The 22,896-nt window shown below is 45.6% G+C and overlaps 2 protein-coding genes across 3 annotated transcripts; both read right to left on the bottom strand.

The window, feature by feature from the left end:
- Positions 1-298: 298 nt before the first annotated feature.
- On the bottom strand, positions 299-16,743 carry neurl4 (neuralized E3 ubiquitin protein ligase 4; the record flags this gene model as incomplete). 2 transcript variants are annotated; one of them, XM_079184363.1, is made up of 29 exons in its annotated part: positions 299-2,517; positions 2,642-2,801; positions 3,108-3,220; positions 3,672-3,816; positions 3,918-4,025; positions 4,860-4,953; positions 5,163-5,342; positions 5,563-5,721; positions 5,873-6,040; positions 6,133-6,285; positions 6,392-6,490; positions 6,608-6,826; positions 7,042-7,187; positions 7,381-7,509; positions 7,663-7,832; positions 8,032-8,110; positions 8,291-8,367; positions 8,609-8,819; positions 8,913-9,075; positions 9,196-9,281; positions 9,368-9,549; positions 9,729-10,002; positions 10,167-10,239; positions 10,354-10,442; positions 10,549-10,660; positions 10,906-11,372; positions 11,453-11,512; positions 11,602-12,130; positions 16,552-16,743. In XM_079184363.1, the coding sequence occupies 29 exons, from the start codon at positions 16,714-16,716 to the stop codon at positions 2,313-2,315; spliced, it is 4,815 nt and encodes a 1,604-aa protein (XP_079040489.1). In that variant the 3' UTR covers positions 299-2,312. The 2 variants fall into 2 exon arrangements, with proteins under 2 accessions (XP_079040489.1, XP_079040490.1); XM_079184364.1 differs by having other exon boundaries at positions 8,032-8,137; positions 16,552-16,716.
- Positions 16,744-18,045: 1,302 nt separating this feature from the next.
- On the bottom strand, positions 18,046-21,524 carry shbg (sex hormone-binding globulin; the record flags this gene model as incomplete). Its single annotated transcript, XM_079184601.1, has 8 exons — positions 18,046-18,179; positions 18,494-18,698; positions 18,899-19,035; positions 19,213-19,369; positions 19,622-19,783; positions 19,918-20,107; positions 20,493-20,590; positions 21,453-21,524. The coding sequence occupies 8 exons, from the start codon at positions 21,522-21,524 to the stop codon at positions 18,046-18,048; spliced, it is 1,155 nt and encodes a 384-aa protein (XP_079040727.1).
- Between the last annotated feature and the right edge of the window lie 1,372 nt (positions 21,525-22,896).

The following is a 22,896-nucleotide window of genomic DNA, read 5'->3' on the forward strand; positions in this document are numbered from 1 at the left end:
TATATATATATATATATTTTTCTTTCTGGAACATCATTTACCATTCATTATCTCGATCAACAAGTTTTAACTTCCAAAAAGTTAATTGTTCTGTCAAATCTCTCCACATTTTAAACAAAGTCATAGTATAGCATGTCTAATAGATTAATATGACAATTTTGCTACTCTAAATTCTATTAAATAAAAAAAGTAACCTAAAGCACCAGTAGGTCGTCTTGTCTTCGTAGCATCTTTTTTTGCTGACCTACCGTTTTACTTTGTATCACAAAAACAAATTCCCCCGTCCTTCTGTGCATACTGTCTGTCAGTTTATTATTTTTTTATAAATCAGGAAGATATGATTTTTTTTATGTAACAGCCTGTACAACGCAACATACAGAAAACAAATTAAGAACACAATACAAATAAAATTGTACAAAGCAGCACTGGGCTGTAAATAACCCATATAATCATATTTTTCACATTTTCTTTTTTGATTGGAAGTTTCTCCTTCTGCCAAACCCCGTAGATCACAGCCAGTCCGATCACAGCTGCTCTTAGAAGGCGACTCGGCTTCTTCAATTACATTATTTTTCGAGTTTGACTCATCAAAACTGTGCCTTGAAAAAAAAATGTTGGGGGGTTTCACGCTCGTGTCGCAGGTTTTATCAAATTGGCATCAGAACTGAGAACTGTGAAAAAGATGCGCTTTGGAAAGCTATTCACATACAATCAATCATTAGCTGGATGTTTTTGGGGGGATTAAGTAAAAACCCTTGTAGAAACATTTGACTAATGAAAATCAAAAGATGTTAGTTGACATGAAAGAACTGAAGAGCCATCATGAGTGACATTCGCATGTAAACACCAGCTCAGGTCGTGGGATGCGGATGACTCGGCGCCCTGCTGGTGTAGAAACTACACGTTGTTGGCTCGGGACGTCCCGCCGGGTAAACGGAGTCGGACACGACTGATGGATCCATCGGAGTTGGAGGCGAGAGCTGGATCTGGAGTAAACGATGACGGGGAAGCGAAACAGCGGGAGTGACGTGGAAAAAAACCCACTTAAACCTTTTGGCTTCAGTTCATTTAACTACATTTTACAAGTTCAACATTATGGGATATTCGCTTTCTTGCCAATAGTTTGCTCGATGAGAAGATTGACACCTCTCCCATCTTACTCTGCAAGAAAGTGAATAATCTTAATTTCTTAAAAATGTTTTAACTTTTCTTTTTTTCCCCCTTTTTCCTGTATCAAAAACTACCACGTCTAAAAGTAAATATCTGTATTCTTAAATATCTTCTGATGTATCCTCTCTGGTGTGACAAGACGAGCTGCGAGGCTTGAACGTCACTTGCCATTCGTTCTCTCAATACACAACTTTTAGATTCCCCAAAAGTACATTTTTCCTGTCAAATCTTCCAGTTCTCTCCACAGTTTGAAGCCTGTGAATGTTTTTCCATTTGACAAAGACGGGTCACACGTGTTGCTGGGCCACAATAGAAACGCAACGGGACTGATAAAGTAGCCAGGCTGCTAATGTGGAGACACAAAGAGAAATCAACATACAGTCAGTCGTACACGTGTAAACATTTTTTTTTCCTTCCTCCAGTTTTTAAAATCTTCCCCCACTACAGAAGTCACGATCACAAGACACTCTTGGGTTCATTCTCAGATTCAAGTGTCTCTCTGTTTTTTTTTTACATCTTTGTGAAAACATCACTTTTTATCTTTTTCTTTACCCACGTTTCAGTCTTTTTAGGTGATAGTCCTTGAACGTGCAGGTTGGCAGGGGACAGCTCCTCCCAAATAAAAAAAAATAAAAAAAACACTGACCAGAGCAGAGGTGATGAGTGATAAAAAAATAAGTGCCAAAAAGATAAAGAAAAATTAGCTGTTTGTGTGTGTGGAAGAAAAATATGTTGGGAACGGGGGGGGAGGAGAAATAAATGTGGCAAAGAAAACCAACCCTAAATGTAGCGAATGAACAAACGTGTCGTTTTGAGTCAATGAGAAGTTAGTTTAAAAATCGCCCACGAGAGTCCAAAACATAAAGTGCAGGCAGTGTCCGTCGTTCTTTGAAACCGCCGTAGCCCCCGGCCTTTAAAAGAGTCCAAGAGCAAACAACCAAAAAAAAAAAAAAAACAACCAAATAAACAAAAATCAATAATGCTGAATTGTCAACAATCCACGGTTGGAACAGCTGGATTCCAGAGGAGTCTCTCTCTCAAGGCAGGGGTTTGGATTTGGTTGTCAGTTTATTGAAAGTACGAGGAGCGCCACGCGGGACGCCTCCCCCACTTCCACCCGAATGCCTCCCTCGTCGCTCCAGTTACTCGATCCGGATGAGCAGTCCGTAGAGGAGCGTGCCGCCCTGCTCCTTCGTGATCCATTCGATCTCTGAGTTGCTGAAGCGAGGGTCCAGGGGCTCGCTGTGGCCGAGAGTCTGCGGCCCCACCTTGTAGGAGCCTGGACGCACGCACACCTGGAATCCCACCTGAGCCTGGTGGCTGCGGTGAGAACGGGGGTCCCGAAATCTGCGCGAGGAGAAGGAGAACGATCAGTAAGTGCTCTCTCTCTCTCCCCCCCCCCCCCCTCTGCAGACAGGGAGGTGGAAACGTACCAGATGTAGCAGTGATTTTGTGAATCGGCTGGACTTACTGCACTTTGGGGGCAAAGATCTCCATGCCTGAGTAGCGCATAGTGGGGGAGAGCCGCACTCTGGGGACCTCCCTGCCGGGGGCGCTGTTCTCCTCCGGCTCAGTGTAGCCATTCGGCCCCTCCGCCTTCACCGGGGACACCGAGAAGATAGACGACGTCCCTGCAACAACACAAAATGACGTTGAAAGTAAAAGACCGTCGTTTCTCAAGTGCAAACGGCAACTTGCAGAAAGCTAACGGTTGCATTGCAACTAGCGGCACCTCGCGAGTTTGCCATTTCGGCGGACGAGTCGTCAGTTTAATGTGGAAGTGAAATGGAAAGGATGTATCGTTTTAAATGTGAGCACTTTTCCTGTGGGGCCCTCAATCACCTTGCTGGCTCCCTCACAAAAGTTTGAGAACCTTTCAGTCAATTGTGAAGAACAAGGGTAAGACATAAGAGTGTGTGTCTTTGTCATTTTCCTACCAGGCAGCAGCTGGCTGTGGTCCAGCGTGCGCCGCAGGGCTCCGACACTGGTGCCGTGGTACGCGATGTGCCACTTCTTCAGTGCATTAGAAACCTCACAGTGGGGCTTGATCCTGCACAAAGAGGAAACACGCACTTATACAGACCACGCTGCGCAAATGTTAATTACAGAAGAATAGATGCACAGCCTGTAGGTCAGCAAGTAGTTGAGATGTTTTTGCTCGTCCCAAATGGAACTCAATGCAACCTCAGTTAATGTTAGCGGTTAGCTCTTATTTAGCAGTCCACATGCTGCTAACAGCTAATGTTAACGAGCTCTCTTTCTGCTGATTGCAAACCAGAGTTGTTGTTCACAGCATTATCGGGGTCGGGCGACAAAAAGGCATTAATGCCAATCTCCCGATTGCATATTTTTACCTAAGGTTAATGTCGAGCCCTTTCATTTTATATTACTGTAATAATAAATAAATCAGCTTTACATAATGGCAAGTAAACACTCAAACAGATTTACTACTATGACGGTTTACAGTAGTTTGAGATCTGACGGAGAAATCGTCCTCTCACCTGAGGGCGAAGCGGCACCACCCAAAGGGCAGCGCGTAGTCCCGGGGCGGCTCTCCTCTCTTGTAATAAGCCTCGTCCCCCCGAAGCTTGTGGCAGGACTCACAGTAGCAAAGGTTGTACTTCGCGTCTTCGTTAAAATAGCCATCTTATGAGCGGTGGTGAAGGGGGAAAAAAAGGACGCGATTGTTAAGATGGTTTTAGATCTGAAACAAAGATCGTGGCAGAAAGGCCTCGGGTAAAGCTCACCTGGTAGAGTGAGCAGGTCCTTGAAGCGCGAGCATAGAGCCTGGTATTCACAAGTCTTGTTGGGGTTGACTTCTGGAGGGGGCGTCCAGCACACACTCTCTTTGATTCCTGCATGTAGAAACCAAAAAAAAAAAAAAAGGTCAAATGCAGGAATTAGTGAACGAACAGAACCCAAATGAAAAGATGAACTTTGCATTCACGTCTGTCCTAAAATGTCATCACTGTATTATTTCATCGCGTCGGACATTTGTGTGAAATTGTCATAATTAGCATATGAATTTGATCTGTGGCCCTGCTTGACAAACACTGCTTCTATTATTATTCATAGCTCTTTTTATTACTATCATTATATAACATTACGACATACTATAATATCAAATATTTATGACCTACTATACAATTGTATGCCATACATTTAAATACCTTTTATGACATACTATATTATGACTTTTTATGACACTATTATGTTTCATGACATTGTATGGCATCCGTTACAATGAATTTCTATGACATACCATAATCTATATTACATACTTTTTATGTCGTTTTTTATGGCATAATACACAATGACATATTTATTACTGTAACTTTGTATGGTATTTGTATGACAAACTATACTACAATATTTTTTCATAATAGTTTTTGCATATTATGTCAAAAACTATGTGCAACGTTTTTGATGTTTTATCAAATTATGACATTTTAATGAACGTTTTTGCGACACACTATCAGTTGTTTATGGCATACTATGCTACGACATTTTTTAAAACTTTCTAAAAAAAACATTTTAGATGTTTGCACCATATTTTAAGAAATTCCTTCAAGGACTTCCTGAGATTTCGCGTTCAGGAGAAAGTGACGGACGAACAACTGCAAACCATAAAGCCTCTAACCACAGCTGTCGCCGTCGCGGAGGAAGAACAGAAACCTTCGTCTTCTTACCGTCAACCATGTCCGCCTTCTCCATGTCGCCCTGACAACGGGTCTCACCGCTCTCTCCACCAACAGCTGGCACGTTGTTTGTTACTATAGTAACCTGCCATGGTGACACAACATTCATTAGCACATCATCTTGGGGTTCATAGTGATTTAGTGCTGAAATAATTATTAACCGATTAGTCAAATCGCCCGAACATGTTATTGTAGATAATCCTTTAACCGTTAAAGTCATTCATCAAACATCAAAGTGACTGTTTCTGTGTGTGTGTGTGTGTGTGTGTGTGTGTGTGTGTGTGTAGGTCTGACCTGTTCACACTGGCCATAGAGGTCGATAAAGGGGTAGCAGGGTGAAGGAATGTCCTGCACCGCCACACCCTGGTCCATGCCGTTGACGTAGAGGTGGAGACAACTGTTGGCGTCCACCAGCAGACCCAACACCGTCCCCTCTGGACAAGTGTCCAGATTAGGACCGTAGTTTTCACATATCTAAAGGGGGCGGAAGAGACAGGAAAAGAGTGATTAGTGGAAAGACTACGAAAGAGAAGTCGGCGAGTGAGAGAAAATTGACATAAGATCAATGAAACGGTCAATGTGACTGATGTTAGTGAGAACACACAAATCCATAGAAAGCGTGACAGACAGATGAGTTTAAGTGTGTGTGTGTGTGTGTGTGTGTGTGTGTGTGTGTGTGTGTGTGTGTGTGTACCTTTAGGGAGTTGTGGAAGACAGAGTCTCTCTGCAGCAGCCAGGCGGAGCGTTTCAGACAACACGCCGTGGAGGGGAAGTTGAGCCGGTCGGGTGAGTGACCTATGACCCCCAACGACAGCGACGACGTCCATGACGGGTTCAGACGGTCGATTTGAAACTGGTGACAGAAGAGAGGCCGTTGACAGACTGGAACGGTCACAGCCTAAAATACCTTGCGGTCGTGTTCTGTATATATTACACTCGTATGGTGTCGTGTGTAGTGTAATGACGCACAAACATGATCACCTGGACCGGGACAGTTATGTTACCTGGAACAGCTGCTGGCGAGCCAGCGGTAGGGCGGTGACCAGCAGGCCCTGGTTGTAGCTGGATACTCTGGCTGCCGTCAGGTTCTGGTTGGACAGCTGGATGTTTTTGCCGTGGTTTTCCAGGAACGCCATAACGGTCGGCACTAACGCGCACGGCTCAGTCTCAACCTGGAGGGTGACACGGAGAGTTTCTCAGGGAAATGCAGACGATGCAGTGAAAAAAACGCTTTGTTGTTAAGAGACCAGGCTAGCGCTTCTACCTCTTTGACGGGGGTGCTGTCCTCCTCTCCTTCGCTGCAGCTGTCCGAGGAGAGCGACGGCGCCTTCACGCTTTCCATGTCCTCCATCAATGAAGAGCTCACGATGGACACCGCTGTTATCCGCCCATACAGGTCCAAAACAGCATAAACATTCTGCAAGGAGCCAGAGAGAGGTGCTGAATGGCAGCGTGGGGCCAAGTGGCTGTGTACTGTAGATATGTGTGTATATATGTGTGTGTGTGTGTGTGTGTGTGTGTACCTTGGCTACTGCAGTCGCTGCAGGTCCCATGTCTTCTCCATCAATGAAGATGTGCATGGTGTCGTCACTGCACCTCTTCACACCCACGCGGTTCCCAACCTAAGAAACAATCACATTCAGGTGATTACTACCAGCACCGAGGATGATGAAGAATGCAGATATCCACTAAGGGTTCCTAATCTAACCGTGCTCACAGAGCAGGGAGAGGCAGCTCACCGTCAGCCGGTCCAGTGAACAGCCGTAGTTCTGGCGCTGCAGCACGCCGTTGCGACGGACCTCAGAGCCGCAGAGCAGCCAGGTGACCTTGGTGCGGAGCTGCGGGAGGGAGGGGGAGAGACCCGACAGCGGGCAGGACGGCAGCTCCGGAGGCGCCAGCGTGGTCAGACCGATGTGCAGCGAACCGCACCACTGCTCGTCCACTTCATCAATCCTCACCTGCAGAGGACAGAGATAGCAACACCAGGCAAGAGAAGGAAAAAAACATCAGTTAGGAAGGGAAAACAGAAATCATTTCTATTGGAGAAAACTGTATTTCTGATACATGCAGACATAAGTATTGAAGAGGATAATGTGTACATTATTGTTTTTAAATCACAAGGTTCATCTTCAGAGCATTTCCTGGTAAATAGGAGGCTCGCGTCCGCGTTTACCTCAAACAGCTCGTCTGCTTTGAGTTCCTTCGCGCTGAACACAATGCCGTGAGCGTAACCTCCAACTCTGACGCCCTGGCAGCCGTCGCCGAGCAGAACCACGTTCTTGCCGTGTTTACTGTGGAGTCGATGGGCGACGCCAGCTGCTAAACATAAACGCAGGAGGGAAGATACATGGAGATGAGGCTTTGAGGAGAACGGATAAGTGATACATTTTGTCTTTACTCCCTTTCTTCTAATCAAAGCATTTTTGAAAATGTAGAATTCTGTACAACTATATAATAGTTCTACAGATTTTTTTCAGGCTTTGCAGGCCTGAGCAGGGACCCTGATGTTTACCTGGGGAGTGGATGGGGAAGCTCTTCTCCGTGATGTTGCTGGTACAGAGGCTGTTGTCCAGCGGGCCTGAGGAGCTGGTGATGGACACCTGAACACACTGACCATACAGGTCGATCACGGCATACACCTCTGAGAGAGAGCGAGAGAGAGAGAGAGAGAGAGAGAGAGAGAGAGAGAGAGAGAGAGACACGGATGAAGCATGAGGTCATCATACGAAACCTAAACTGATACCAGCAGTATTTCTGGCTGGCTTCACATCTCTGGACTTCCACTAATCTTTACCTGGTGGCAGGCCGGTGCAGGCGACCCCTTGATCCACACCGTTGATGTAATAATGGAGGTCGCCGCTGGCTGAGCGCATCATACCAATACGAGAGCCTGTGGTCAGGGAGTCTAGGTCACAACCGTAATTGTTGCGCATTGTGTTACCATCCTGCATGATGGCCGTTCCACTGTGGAAAAAGGACGAAGACGACAACAAAAAGGTTTTGAATTAATGATCTGAACTTCCACAAACATTTCATATTTTGAGGTCAGGTGAATATCAAAGCCTCATAGGATTGATTCCGTTTGTTTATGTTTTTTTTCCCCGTAATTATTTGGATGAATAAAGATATTGCTGATTAAGCTTTAGAGCATTTATATCTCTACCTCAGCATCCAAGTGTCATAGTCGATATCGGTCATAGTGTTGGGAAACTCAAGCTCATCTGGCCTGATGGCTGTCACTCCTGGACACAGAGGGGGGAGGAGAAAATCTGTGGTGATTACACATGGAATATATTTACAAAGAGATAAGATGTTAGGTTACATACAGCAGCGTTTCATTGTTATTTTTGCTATTGAACGTATTTACATGACAAAAAAAAAAAGGATCGAAAATCTGAGTTGACACAACAGAAACATTTCACCTGCTTCAATTGAACCCGACCAGCGGTCCACCATCTTCTGAATAATGATTTCGAAGAGCTCTCCATCTCGAAGGCACCTACAAGGAGGAAAGAATTTGTTGTTCACTCGTGGGAGAAGGAACTGAGAAATGCTGATAGTATATTATAGTTTATAACTTTGTCTACACCAGATTAAAGTTCCCCGTTTACACCATGTCAGTCTGATCATCACCTGGCTCCTTGAAATACTTGTGCTCACCGTTACATTTCTCATCATCAGTTTATGATCCGTCGACGGACTTGATTTGCTTAAAGTTGTTGTCATTTTCGTTTCCTCACCTGTTGGAAATGACAATAGCGTCGTTGAACTCGCTGCGGCAGTTCTGACGCAGGGCGGTGCGCCCCCCGTTGGTGATGACGGCATTAGTGCCGTGCAGGTGGTGGAAACGCAGGTCGTTGGCGGTGATGGCCCCGCCTACCGAGCAGGGGCTCCCGGGGGACATGGCCGTGGGGCACTCTGAGCTGTCCTCTGGGAGAGGCAGGAGGTCCACTGACAAAAGAAAAAAGGGAAATAGATAGAAGTTCATATCGTCTAAAGGGAAATCTCAGTTATTTTAGTAGTTTGTCTTCCTCCCTCTCTCACCCATGTCGTCCATGATGGTGGCCTGAGCAGCCTGGCCATAGAGGTCCACCACGGCATAGACACTGGGAGGGACGTTCCAGGCTGCCGGGCCCTGAGCCACACCGTTCACAAAGAAGTGGAGGCTGCCGTCTTCTTTTCGCACGACACCGACTGTATCGCCTGCCTGGCAAGAGGGGAACCAGAGGGGGGACGGGGGTTAAAGGAGGAAGGAGGACAAGAGGGTGACGGGGTACAAACGCTGGGAGTGACAGCAGCTGAGAAATAAAACACAAATATCACTCACCTTGAGCCGGTCCAGGTTGTGTCCGTACTCATCCAGTATTGTTGTTCCGTTGTGCATTACGCCGTTCCCCGTCATCATCCACGTCCCTGGAAAACAACAAAGCAGTTTCATCAGGTATCTCACAAAAGACTGAGACAAAATACCCACTTCTACAAAGCGGATTGTATTTTACCTGAGCGCAGGTTGGTCATGGTGGAGGGCAGCTGCAGGTATGCGGGGTTGTGTGTCGTGACGCCAATCTCGATGGAGCCCGCCCACTTGTCCACCATCTTATCGATACGGACCTGGAACACCTCGTTGGAGCGCAGCGGCCGGCTGCTCAGGACCACACCGTGGTTGAAGTCATCAGTCGCACTGTGGAAGCAGTTTCTCTAACTTATGAGTTCATCACTGGTTATGTTTAAGGTGTCGTATGTAGAGGACACAACATGGCTGACCAGTTTTGGAATTTACCATAAGGATTTGTGAAGCAAACTAAAAAAAAAAGTCAAAATCAAGCATGTAAAGAATGAGAAAGCCTGTAGTTAACTCACTGTGGCCGCAGCGCTGTCCTGCCGTCGCTGATGATGGCGGCCTTCTGGCCACAGTTGGGATGGAAGAGCAGCCGGTCGGGCCCCTCCGAGTCCGGAGTGAGGGAGAGAGCCGGCCTGGGCCGCCCGACATCAGGCGACAGAGCCCTCATGATGGCGTTGTTGCGTCTGAGGCGGTCACTGTGGTTGTGGTTGTGCACTATGGTGACTTTGACGGCCATGCCGTAGAGGTCGACCACGCCGTAGACCACGCCGGGGGTCTGGGCTGCCGCAACACCTGGGGGGGAAGAGACCGACGTGTGTTTGTACATATTGATTATAAGTACAAAAGGTACATCTTCTGCAGTCAATTCAGTTATTAATTCTGTCTATTTTGCAATATGTCAACAGCAGATTCTTAATGATGTGAAGTAACGTGAAGCGTCTCGGTGTGCGCCTCACCTTGGTCGATGCCGTTGATGTAGAAATGGAGCGCTCCACTGGCTTTGCGCATCAACCCGATGTGATCTCCCTCCTAAAGGTGATAGTAGTTGATGGAGATTAGAAAAACGGACACACTTGCTCGGTAGGTGGCAGACTGAAATGTGTGTGAGTGTGTGTGTGTGTGCGTGTGTGCATCAGTACAAACCTGAAGTTCATCGAGGCTGAATTCACAGTATTCCCTGCGGGTTCCTTTCCCGTTGGTCAGTATCCCGCAGCCACTCATCATGATTGTACCTAACACACCCGGCCAGGTTAATGTCATCCATTTCACAATGAACTGCTTTATATTTGTATGAACCGTGTGTGTGTGTGTGTGTGTGTATCTCTGTGTGAGTGTTACCTGAGCGCAGATTGGTCATAGTTGCAGGATAGTCCAGGTTGTTGGGGTTGTGTGTGGTCACACCAATCTCTATTGAGCCGGACCACTTGTCCACCAGCTTATCAATGCGGATCTGAAGATATAACAGAAATACATTTACATCCTTTCTTGGAATTTTTGTTTTAAAATTATGAATCAGCTAAAATGCTTCTCTGTTGTGCCTCAAGCCCAGAGTGACATTAATCCAGACATTAAGAAAGCATATGGAGCTTATGTGACTAGAATGTAAAAATACATCACCTGCCTCTACTCAACTAATAACAATGACACTACAGTAAATAAGCACAAACAAACGTGTCGTCGTGTGGTCGTAAACACCTCAAACATCTCGTTGTGTCGGAGCGGCCGGTTGGTCATCACCACACCGTTGTTGAACTCGTCCAGCGGTCTCCTCCGCTCCGCCGTCTTGTTGTTGTTGCTCAGTTTGATCAGCGTGCCGCATTTCTCGTGGAACAGCAGCGCGTCGTTGGTGGTCATGGCGCCGATCACGGCCGCCAGCCCCACCCCTCCGTTACCAGCGGGACTGTTGTTAGTATTTTCACGTTCTCCAGCATCACCACCGCCACCTCCTCCTGTTGTCCCTATTCCACTGTCGCTGTTGACTGCACCTCCTCCGCTGCTGCTCCCCCTGTCATTTCTGGAAGAGGAGTCAGATCCTGAATTTCCTCCTCCGCCTCCTGCTCCTCCTCCGCCTCCGCCATCTTCCCCTCCGCCGTCATCCTCGGAGCGATAAAAAGATACTATTGCGTTGTTGAACACGTCAAAGAGCTGGTGCTCCGTTAGCACTGAGGAGAAAAGGAAGAGGAGGTTGGTCCGTGTTGCAGAACAGAAGGTCCATCAACTGATATTAGAAGGACTTTCTTACCCGTGTCCGGCTCCAGGTTGTTGGGGAACTTGTCTGGTCTGCTGCAGCTAAGCTCAGGCACTGTGAAAGGGAAGAAACGGGTGAAAACAACAAATCCCAGATGACAGGTTGGAAAAAAGAACCATATAGATAAAAAAAAAGGCCCCTACCTTCATCTCCATTCATCATTCCATTCATCGCTGCGACATTCATCAGTGCCGTGATCCCCCCATCCTCCCGACTCCCACACACCACCACGTCCTCCTCTTCCTCCTCCTCCTCCTCCTCCTCCTCGTCATCCTCCACCACCTCCTCGTCCCGCTCTATTGTCTCTTTCTCCGTCGAGGCCGGCGGCGGCTCACAGCTCACCACCGTCACCTGAGTGCACTTGCCGTACAGGTCCACCACTGCCCAGAGCTTGGGCGGCAAGCCGCTGGCGGCCGCGCCGCAGTCCTGCCCGTTTACCCAGAGGTGCAGCTCGCCGCGGGCGCTGCGCTGAATGCCCACGCGGTCGCCCTCGGCTAGCTGGTCGAGGTCGCGGCCGTACTCCTCCAGAACCGAGCGACCGTCGCGCAGCACCGAGCAGCCCGACACGATCCAGGAGCCGCCCTTGAGGCCCGTGGCGCTGCTGGGAAAGTCCAGCGCGGCGGGGTCCAGCGCCGTCACACCGATCTCGATGGAACCGCTCCACGAGTTCACCTGAGGAAGGAAAGATCAGTCTGTAATATGTCACAAATAATGACACATCATGGCCAAAAAAACCTGAAGTTAAGTCCTGCAGTTTCTAACACACAAAGCGTGACATTTGTAATGGTATAAGATCAGTTAAAGAAAGATATAAACCTTGTGGCAACTACAATAAGTTGTCACAAAACAGCTGCCAGCAGCAGTCACGAAAGGACTCGGCGTGGAAGCTTCTAAGCGGTGATGTTAGGAGAGTGAAGCACTGTGCTAAAAACTGCAGGTAGACATCTATGGAAAACAAAGTGCCTTGTCGTATGATCCATCTTGTTATTTTTAGTCTTTCTGTCAGCGAAGAGCGTAGCTCAGGGAGCGCTCCTTTGAAAATAAAGCAGGACAGTATGAACACACAGTGACACACAAGAAACAAACACTGAACTATGTGTGCTAAATGTAGTGGCAATGGTTGCATGTCTAGGCAAATAACACCATTATTACCTTGCAATACTGTGTGAAAAAAAAAAAATTAAAAAAAATGACCCCGGGTCAATCTAATTCATTCCTCATCTCTCAGTACACCAGCCCCCAACTTCCAAAATTAGATGTCCCAATACATATTGATGCAGAAAGGCAGTTGCGTGCACACGCTGTACTATATTTAGACCAGGTACAGGAGACCAGGTTTAAGAAGAAAACAGACACTTGGGCTCACATTAGCAAGTGTTTTACTGTAATCAGTGTCTAATATACACCGTATCCTTTGTCATGTTGGCCAGTCACCTGACAAAGACCCGAAAAAGTCAAAATATTTCCTCTTTTTTTTTGGGTCCAATAAAGTTTTGGAAGCTTTCATCCAATGTGCAGAGTCTCTCACTTCTTTCCTTTCCTAATTAATTCTTGTGTTACTCAACTAGAAGTGGAGTGAATTACAATTCCTTCAGCTACTTGAGTTGCCAGATGGCGGTCACAGCTAACGCCCCTCTCTCCTTCATCATGTCTAGTTTCCACCGTGTCGTGACTGAGACAATGATAAGAGGTTAGTTGATGATTTAACCTATGCACACGAGGCAACGCTTTACCGCCATCATCTTGCCTCTCTGAGGCTTCAAGAAAAAAACTCCTTTCATCTTTGCACGACATTGGAATCATATCACATAACACGCAGCCTCCATTTCTTCCCCAGAAACACAAAACTCAGCACCAGCTCACAAAAATGTGATACTATATTGATCTCGGGGGGGGGGGGGGGGGGGGGGGGGGGGGGGGGGGGGATTCTATATTTCATGCGTTTTTGCCTCCATGATGTGGACGACAAGAGTGCCGCGTCAGCTGTAGAGCGGAGTCAGTGCAGCCGGTGGAGATTCATAGTCTCGCTTAAAAGACATTTCAGCCCCGCAGATGCTTGCCGACACAGGGGCACGAACCGACGTCATCCGACTGAGGAGTGATCCCCCGGCTCGCTGCACTCCACCTGCTGCTGCTGCCCCCCCCCCCCCCCCGCCCGCCCCCCCGGAGAACAACATCCAACAAAAAAGCCATGCAGTATGCTGCTCAAAAGGAAGAGAATTACGTCAAAAGTAGTCGGAAAGTCATTTCGTCGGCCAGTCTCCCTTTCCGGTTTGTTCCCCGGTGCTCCACAGGACTCCAGTGAAAGTTGGCAGAAATCCTCCCCGATGAAGTGACTTTGAGCGTAACATTAGTGCCACGCCAGCTCCCGGGATGATTTTCTGCAGCTCACGCCCGAGCCGAGGAATAACGAAGGAAGATTTCCTCCGAGACAACATCATTTTGAAAACATGTTTATACGGCCTCCTCTCCTTCGTCTGCACCCACGGTGTCTTCCTCTGCTCCGTGGCAGGTGCTATGTGAGGCAGTGTGCTACGAAAGATCCGGGTATCTGGGTTAACAGATTTAGTAGTAACTCTAAGCCTGACCGGGTCGCTGTGTGGAGGAGACAGACGGCTCCTTGCCTCGCTCATTCACTTATGTAACAGCAGCCTGTGGGTGTCTGCCTCTCTCTCTCTCTCTCTCTCTCTCTCTCTCTCTCTCTCTCTCTCTCTCTCTCTCTCTCTGAAGACCAACAGCTACAGGATGCATGCAGAGTATGACCACTACAGCTTTTATAAAGAATTAAAAATTAATTGCATCAAAAGCAGAGAAACACTGCGAGGACTATACAGCGTTCTCATCTAGCAGAGCATGAACACAGCAAGACAACACTCACAGCCGGACGCTGTAAAGGGGGACGGGTGAATACAGTTCTCACATTAATAAGCTACATTATTTGGAATAAATTGACATTTTAACAGCTACCATATAAGATACTGACACCAGCCTTCAACGCCTTCAAACATATTTAGCTTACTATCATATTAGATAAAGAAAAACAGAAAATCCTCCCAACTGAAAAGCTGGAACTACAGAAAGTCATCAAATAAAACGATTAATCTACCATCAAAGTAGTCGCCGGTTATTTTTGTAGCACAAGCTACAGTACAGCTACAGTGAAGCATCTCCCATTTTAATTACTAATACGCACAATATGGGATATTCCACTATTCATTTTGCAGACCACAGCTTCATACGAACCCTAAACCACTCAGAGCGCCCAACTCTGGCTCAACCGTTTGTCCAATAAATCACTCCACTTGCTTGTTGTGTTGCACTCATTTTCCAAACATCCACTATAGCTCAGCAGACGGGATGGGCAGTCATGCCAATCCGATCGCTCCGTGATGGAAAAGTATTGATTTTCAAACAGGCAATGCATGTCATGTCGAAGCATTCGGCTGTTTATGAGAGCCCTCGTCAGGCTGAGAGCACCACATGGGACGGATACTCGTTTTACATACAGAAGGTGCTATTAAACCACATGTTTGACTTTTGCTCCGTCTCATCATGCTGGATGTTCTTAACGACTAACTGTACAGCTTGGCCGCACGCACACACTGTCATTCAGTGTGTGTGTGTGTGTGTGCGTGTGTGTGGCCCAGTTGGCACGGGCACAGGCTCAAGAGCTGCCATGTTGTTGACAGGCTCCAGTAGGGTTTGCAGACTGCAGAGGCAGAAGCCATTAGCACAGACAAGCTCTCCTCCACTGATAACAGACAAGATGTAAACACCGTGCACAGGCATCGGTGTGATACGGAGAGGCCTGAGTCATGGCAGAACACAGCAGTAGCCATAGAGAGATAAGCACTTTGTGTTTAAGTGACATGAAAGCTACATATTTTAGGACATTTTTAGACAAATTTAATGTGCTCTTTTTAATCACACCTCACGTTAAAAAGAAACAACTTTAAGCATACTTTAAAGGGAAGATGTGAGAACATTTTAGGTCATGAGATCCTTTACGGAAAGCAAGATATTGTATATTGGTTTGACAACCGAATGAGTAAGAGTGAGCGCCACTTGTACTTTAAAGACTTACTGATCGCTGGAAAGAATGCAATCAATATATAAAACGGAGCCTCTAAAACAATGGATGTATGTATAATAAAGCATGTAGTTGTGGTGGAAAATATGAAATCTTTCCCAGAAGTGAGGGATGGATCACCTTCCCTGGAAAGAGGACGCCATCACATCTAGAGCTGGATGAATCGGAGGACAGCGATGGACACAAATGTCTCTACTTGGTTCCCACAATGAGGGACAAATGACTTCAATGAAAGCAATTGTCCCAGCAATGAGAGAGGAAGTGTGTTTACAGATAACTGACCAGGGATTAATGAGCTTTTAGTGGTCAAACTCCTCATGCATTAGGCTACACCATCACTGCTGGTACGGTCTTGATATGGTGATTTAATCAAGATGCTGTAGATGACACTGGTGACTGATAGCAGTGTCTACTCGTACGCATTGGTGCCTCTTTAGGGTCACACATAGCCTTAAGAGTCGCTATAATAGCGCGAGCTGGTGTGAGCACTGCAGTACAGCGGGCTGACAGGCACCTACGACTGTCACGGACTCCTCCGAAACAGAACTTATCAGAGCTAACGTCACGTTAACACGCTTAGCTGAGCTCGAGTAGCGCAATAAACAGCAGCGAGTCCTTGTCAAACACACGACAGAGCACCTTCCGTTAAAAGCTAGCCCCGGGGCTAGCTCCCGTTAGCCGCTCATTAGCATGGCTAACTGACGGTACCAAGGCAACACAAGCAGGTTATCGTTAGCCGAGTGATCCGTTCAACAAATCCCCCCACATACGAACGTGTTTATTTCTTTATGTCTGTCACTGATGAATCTCAGTGTGTGTAATGCATCGCTAAACAACAGCCGTGGTCACTGTCAACCCTGTGAAACGCCCCGGATAGGATGAGCCTCTCACTGCGGACAGAGGCAGACCACCGGCCCGTCCTACTGCTCCCGCACTCCCGCTGCTCTCATCCCCGCTCAGGAGAAGCAGCAGCAGCTGCAGCGGGCCTGTTGTTGTTGTTTACCTTTTTGTCAATACGGACGGTGAAGACATCCCGGTCCCTCAGCGGCTCCTTGCTCAGCACCAGGCCGTGGTTGAACTCCTGGACTGGCTGGTTGCGCCGGGCGGTTCGGTTCGAGTTGGACAGGCCGATCAGCTTTCCGCTCCGCGGATGCAGCTCCGCCGCCATCTTCAGTGGGCGGCCAGTATTCACGACAGTCGGGGGTTTGCGACAGTTGCTAAACGTTATGGCAGCCGGTAGATTACTGTAATCGATCCGACTTGGCTGCACCCTGCACCGCACCCAGTTCTGTATAAACTGTATCATGAAACAGCATGAAACCTATTTTATGACTCAATATAACGTTAATTTTAAGCTTGACACTTGTTTAAATTTAACTTTAATTTTGAAGCTATATAGGGATTGTAGCAGTCATATTTTTGCAGTCGTATATTTATCATAAATCTGGGTTTTTTTGTTTATATTTATTGGCTTTAGTATAAATATAACTGAATGTTTGTTGAAGATTTGGGAATTTTTGAAAAGATTATTTTCCCATTTCGTTTTGTTTCATGAATGTGTAGTTAAAAATATTATTAATTATAGTACTAATAATAATAATCAATGCCTTAAACGTTTCTGCAATAAAGAGGTGAAAATGTAAGCACATTTCCCTTCAATTTATCATAACTTTAAATATATTACACACGTACACATATCCAGATACATTTTTAATCCACAGGAATATCTTGAAACATTTGATGACTATTTGTAGACTATATTTTTCTTCCTTCTATGCTTAATCAACAATGACTTTAACAGACAAATGTAATATCTTTCAACTTTATGACCATTTAATGAAGGGGGGAAAGAACCTCAGACTGTCTGGCAGTGCAACAATTGTCCTTATTCTTTAAGATTACAGACGATTTTTCTTGGATCTTAAACAATATTTTGGATTTCTTTGTGTGAATCTAGCGTTGTTTCATTGTTTAGATGGCATCATACGCAGAGTGGATGAAGTGACTCTAATATTATCTTTAATAATCCACTAGAGGGGGCAAAATCCATGTCTTAAATCTCAGCCTCATTCATAACCCACTCAGTATCTATTAAACGTTAGTGCTCTATCACAGTGTTTAAATCTCCTCAAAAGCACTATTGGGTTTTAATTTGCCCTAAATGCAGCAGTAAAATTAAAATCTGTGGATAGCCATATTAAGGAGAATCACATCTTATTTAGAAACAGACTGTGTTGCACGTACCAAGGTCACAAAACCTCTTACATTTCTCAGATTAGTTAGCGTATTCTGTTAAAATGGGGTGAACGGGAGAGATCTATCAAACAACATATTAATATTTTACTTTAATTCTCCACATTTCAGAGGTTAATTGGTTCAAATACCACATTGAACTACAGATTGACTATTAGCAGACCATTTTTGTGTGTTGATTTCGACCCAAAGGCATCCACTGCAAACATCGAGTCCACATATTGAAGGTGCATAGTTTCATGGTCTATGCAGGGCAGCTGTGAGATGAGATTGACATGTGTTTGACAGCTAAATCCAGGTCCAAATCCCTCCCTTGAACCTGGATCTTCTCTAGACAGCCTGTCAAGAACTGGGAGCCCACATCGTCCTCTTCCTCACCTGAAGAATGAAAAAGAGAAAGAAGAAAACCCAAGTGATCTTGTAATGCACTTCACCAAGCTCCTTCTCTGCCCTAGTCAATGGATTTTCTTTATGAATACATATATAATTGTAACTGGTTGTTTTCTGAGGTTTAATCTAATTAATTTTGTTGTTAATTTCTTTTATTGTGTGTTTTTTTCCTATAAACCCTGCACGCAAATCAAATTCCTCTTTCTGAACAGTAATCTAGGACCTTCAATTTTAAGATGTACAGACTGACGCTGAATGCACAGACACACGACTAAACGCTCGTCATCGCTGTTCAATCTCACCTAGGAGACCTCCAACAGCAAGACGACCCTCTTCCCACGTGGTCAAATACCCGGGGTGGCTCACTGGACCGATGGGTAGCGTAGTAGTCTTTGATTCATCTTCATCTTGAAGCACTTGCAGTGAATCTGTCTGAAAGATTATCACCAGTCTCTTGAAAGTGTCTTTCATGCAGATGCTTTCTTCGCCGAAAGTAAGTGTGACTTCCTGCAAATTCAAAGAGAGAGAAAGAAAGAAATATCACGACTCTGTTTATGGAGTCAGAACGGTCTCAAATCTGCGTGTGTGTGTCTGCATGTGTGTATGCATTATGCAAATGTTCATGTCAGCTATGAAGCCAATCTAACAGTGCCATGAGCAGTTTTAAAGCAAATTGAGTTTGCCTCATGTCTGATTTATGTGCATACCTTTGTGTTATTATTGGCCACTAAAGCGAACATCAGCCCTTGCCCAGGAGCCTTGATGCTAAAAATGGTCCCATCCATCTTACTGAAATCTCCCCATAATTCAGTCTTGACCCCACGATCTGCTTCAATTGGGAAAACTGCAGAGGACAAATGCAACTCACAAAATGAATGTAATCTGAATACAGATTAAAAGTGTATCGCCACCCAGGATGTTATGTCACGCAAGAATGCATTATCCAGGCCTGTTGGAAAGCCTGTTAGTAGATGAAATAACACTTGTCCAAATCTTTTATAATGGGGCACAATGTTTGCACCTGAGGTGTTGAAAATGGCAAATCCTGTGCCAGGGAAGTAGCTGCCAGGTTGGACGTTTTGATAGCAGGGCCAGAGCTCCTCCGCCTCGACCTCCCAGGGGACGCTGAGGTTTAGCCAGCTGCCTTTCCGCACGCAGCCATCCATGTGCGGCTCAAACTACGGCGAAGAACGACAACAATGCATTTAGCGAAATGAACCGCAAGACAAACGGGTCGTTGGGGTCAGAAGTGTTCATTGATTGTTTATGGGTATCTCTCAGTGCACATTGTTTTTAAATGTCATGATGGGAAATCATTATATGAAGCAGAAGTATACACTGTAGGAGAAGCAGGTGGATGCAAATTGATGGCAAAAATAATAGCACAATAACTTCTGGAATCTATTAAACAAGACAGATGAAAGTTATACCGGAACAATCAGCTTTTCTTTGTCGACCAGGATCCCACCAAGGGCCAGTCGAAGTTCACCTGAAAGGACCTTGATTGTCTCTTTGGACTGCATGCCAACCTCCATCCTATTGGAGCCATCCACCTCCAGAATCACAAATGGGTCTTGGTTGCTCACCTCCACCTTGGTGGCACCAGGAGCACACGAAGAATTCAGACAAACCTGTATTGCTTTGTAGCAGATGGTCACAATATACACATGCAAAATAACTAGTTTCCGGGCTCTGTGTTTTAAGACATCGAGACATCTACACTCACTGTGTGCCATTTTCCGTCATTGAGCTTTGGGCCGCCCGCCACGCTGACGAGGCTGTTTCCCCTGCTGATCTGCATCAGGGGGATGCCGTCTTTCAGGGACAAAACAAACCAGTCCTCCCCGTTTTTGGTGTCTCCGTAGAAAACGGCACCTTCTGGGTCAAACGTCCGCAAATGAAAGGATGACTTGATACTGCAGAAACAGAACCCAAACGTCATATTCAAGGGAATGCTGGTCCACACAGAAGCTAAAGAAGATGATTCTCCCCATTTTGTATTCCTTTTTTTTCTAAGGCTGCATTTTAAATCTCAATAGTGACCAAGAATATACACTGACACAGCGGTAAAAAGCAGGGATAGTTCTAGGGGCCAGCAGTTGGAGAAATGCAATACGAGGATGGGTTATATAATATTAATGTCATCAGAAATAAGGGGGCCAGGATCTTCCTGTAATTATATCCTCTACTTGCTGCCACATAGTCTCCCCTGGCCATTTTTTTTTTTGCCTCATTCATCACATATTTTCAGTTGTCGATGTGAGGTTTCCGTGGTGCAGTGGTTTGCTCCTGCTGACGTACCTGCTGATCTCACTGAGGTTTACTGCTGTGTGGATCAGTGGCCTCCAGATGTCTCTGTCCTGGCCGAGGTAGACGGTAGCCCCGCCGGATACTTCTTTCTGGAAGACACAATGTCAACATGAAATCATTACTTCAGCTCTTCCTTTCTTGCACAGCGCATATTCATTAAAACCTGCTTTTGTAATTTCTTGTCAGATATCTTGATTGGTTAGTGGTTAAAACCATGTCAAACCAAGTCGTGGTTTTAATTCAGTTATTGATTCAACTAAAAAAAAATGTAATTATCTTTTAACAAGGGAGGTGAACGTGGTAATGAAGTGCAAAATCAATGTCAAGTTACTGACAAGAGAGCCACATGGCGTCTTACTGCAGTATATCAGTACACGATGGCTATTATGAAACTTAATGTGCAAAAAGTCATTCAATGGGGTCAAAACAGCTGCTGGGTTTGTGGTTATGTCGCTGATTTGTCCTCCAACAAACTGAGCAAAGTCCTAAGTCTAAATAAATTATTAGGTTATCTGGGATACCCCTCTTCAACATCTGAATTGCATACAGTAAGAGTTGATTCGTGTTTCTTTAATACAGGCTTTTATATGACACTTTGTTTGTCCTCCATCTTTCAAAAAAAACATAAAACATAATTAAAACAGATGATCCTTTAAAAAAGTATTACAATATTATTTTAATTGCCTGAGAGGTCAGGTATTTCCAAATACTTATGACAGTGTGACCTTTTCCTAATTTTATATTAAGCAAAAACAATACTTTTATCAAAGCTACAAAATGCACATTTACATCATATTTAAATTAGGATTGCCGCTCTTTTTCAAATGTGTTTCTTTACTATTTGATAATGCCAATGGTTACACGTGATCTTTAGACTATCAGATAGATATTGACAAGAGCATCTTACCAGTTTACTACTCATTCCAAGAATTGTAATGCATGTGAACATACCTTACCCCGTCTGCCTTCAACTCCCCACCCTAGAAGAGTGAGGCTCAACGAGAGCAGCAGTCCACCTGCCATTGCTTTACGAAACACAACCATCCTTCAGTGCATTCATTCACCCAGGCCTCCTCAGTGTAGTGTCCTCGCCCTTTTGGTGGTCTGCGAACTCCACGCTACCCTGAGGTGTCAGCGGTGTGACGAGGAGCAGAGAGACACTTCAACAGTGTGTGGCGCAGGTGTGTGTGTGTGTGTGTGTGTGTGTGTGCTGGCACACTGTCCTGGAGTCCAGAGAGCAGATATGCCATCGTCAGTGCAGGTTATCGATCCCCAGGAGGGAGTGCTTTTTGGCTGCATGGTTGTCAGATCTTTGCAAACATGTGGGCACTGCAGCCCGGGTGAGTGACCTTAGCCAGTTCACTGATGTGCGTGTACCCATTATACAGGAACCTTGATTCACCACGGCTGCTTTATGACTCAGTGTTTTTTGCAGAGTGAAGAGGAGAAAGAGACGAGAGGGGATGTGCCTCAAGTCACAAAACTCTTCCCCCCCCCCCCCCCCCCCCCTTCTGCTGGCCGGATTCCTGTGACACGCTCTCCTTCCAGGAAGTCTGTGATAACTGGGGAATACTGGGAAAAGTGTAAAACACAAACACACACACAGAAAGGAACAATCAGTAAACGATCTGTTATTCAGCTGTTTGAAGTTAATCCGAAATGTCAAATCAAACCAACATCTCTCGTGTGTGCACTCAAAGTCTGACAAACATCAACTGATTGTCATGGAGTGTGTGCAGATAAGCCTTTTTCCCCCACCAGACTCGATGTGTTAGTAGGAAAAGCAAAAGGTGTAAAACATAACATTAACAATGGCTGCAATTCATTTGGCTGGGTAAGTTTTGGGGTCCTTGTGTTGCCCATGATGCCCCAGTGTCATCTCTTACTGGGACATTTGAATAGAACAGAGCCATTGCTAATGATATAAGCTGTGAAAAAGATCCATCTCTTTGCAAGAAACTGAATTTATTATTGGCAAGAGAGCGCTGTACCTTTAAATCCCAACCATGCCCAAGGCCATGAATGCACCATTTTCTTCTCCCCCCACGCTTGACATTTCATGATGAATATTTTTGATAAATCTATTCAATTTCTGAAAGTATTTCATTCATATTTAGTTTTCAATTCATCTCTTACATCATGTTTTGAGAGTGCAAAGATGGGTGTGAGTCACCGAGCCGACAGTTTCTGTTCAAACCACTGAGTGTCACTAGTGGGAAAGTGCTCATTCAAGGATGGTAAGAAATCGGCCCCCTGACTGCAAAGAGGAAGCTGTAATCAGCCTCTGGTTTACGTGTCGGCAACAAACTTTCAGGAAAAAGTGTGTTTTTATGTATTTAGAATTAAAAAAAACGTGTGCTGTGGTTAAAAGAAAACATCAGGAAATGAATTACCA

The sequence above is a fragment of the Pholis gunnellus genome (genome assembly GCF_910591455.1).
Source record: "Pholis gunnellus genome assembly, chromosome: 23".
Classification (NCBI taxonomy): Eukaryota; Metazoa; Chordata; class Actinopteri; order Perciformes; family Pholidae; genus Pholis; species Pholis gunnellus.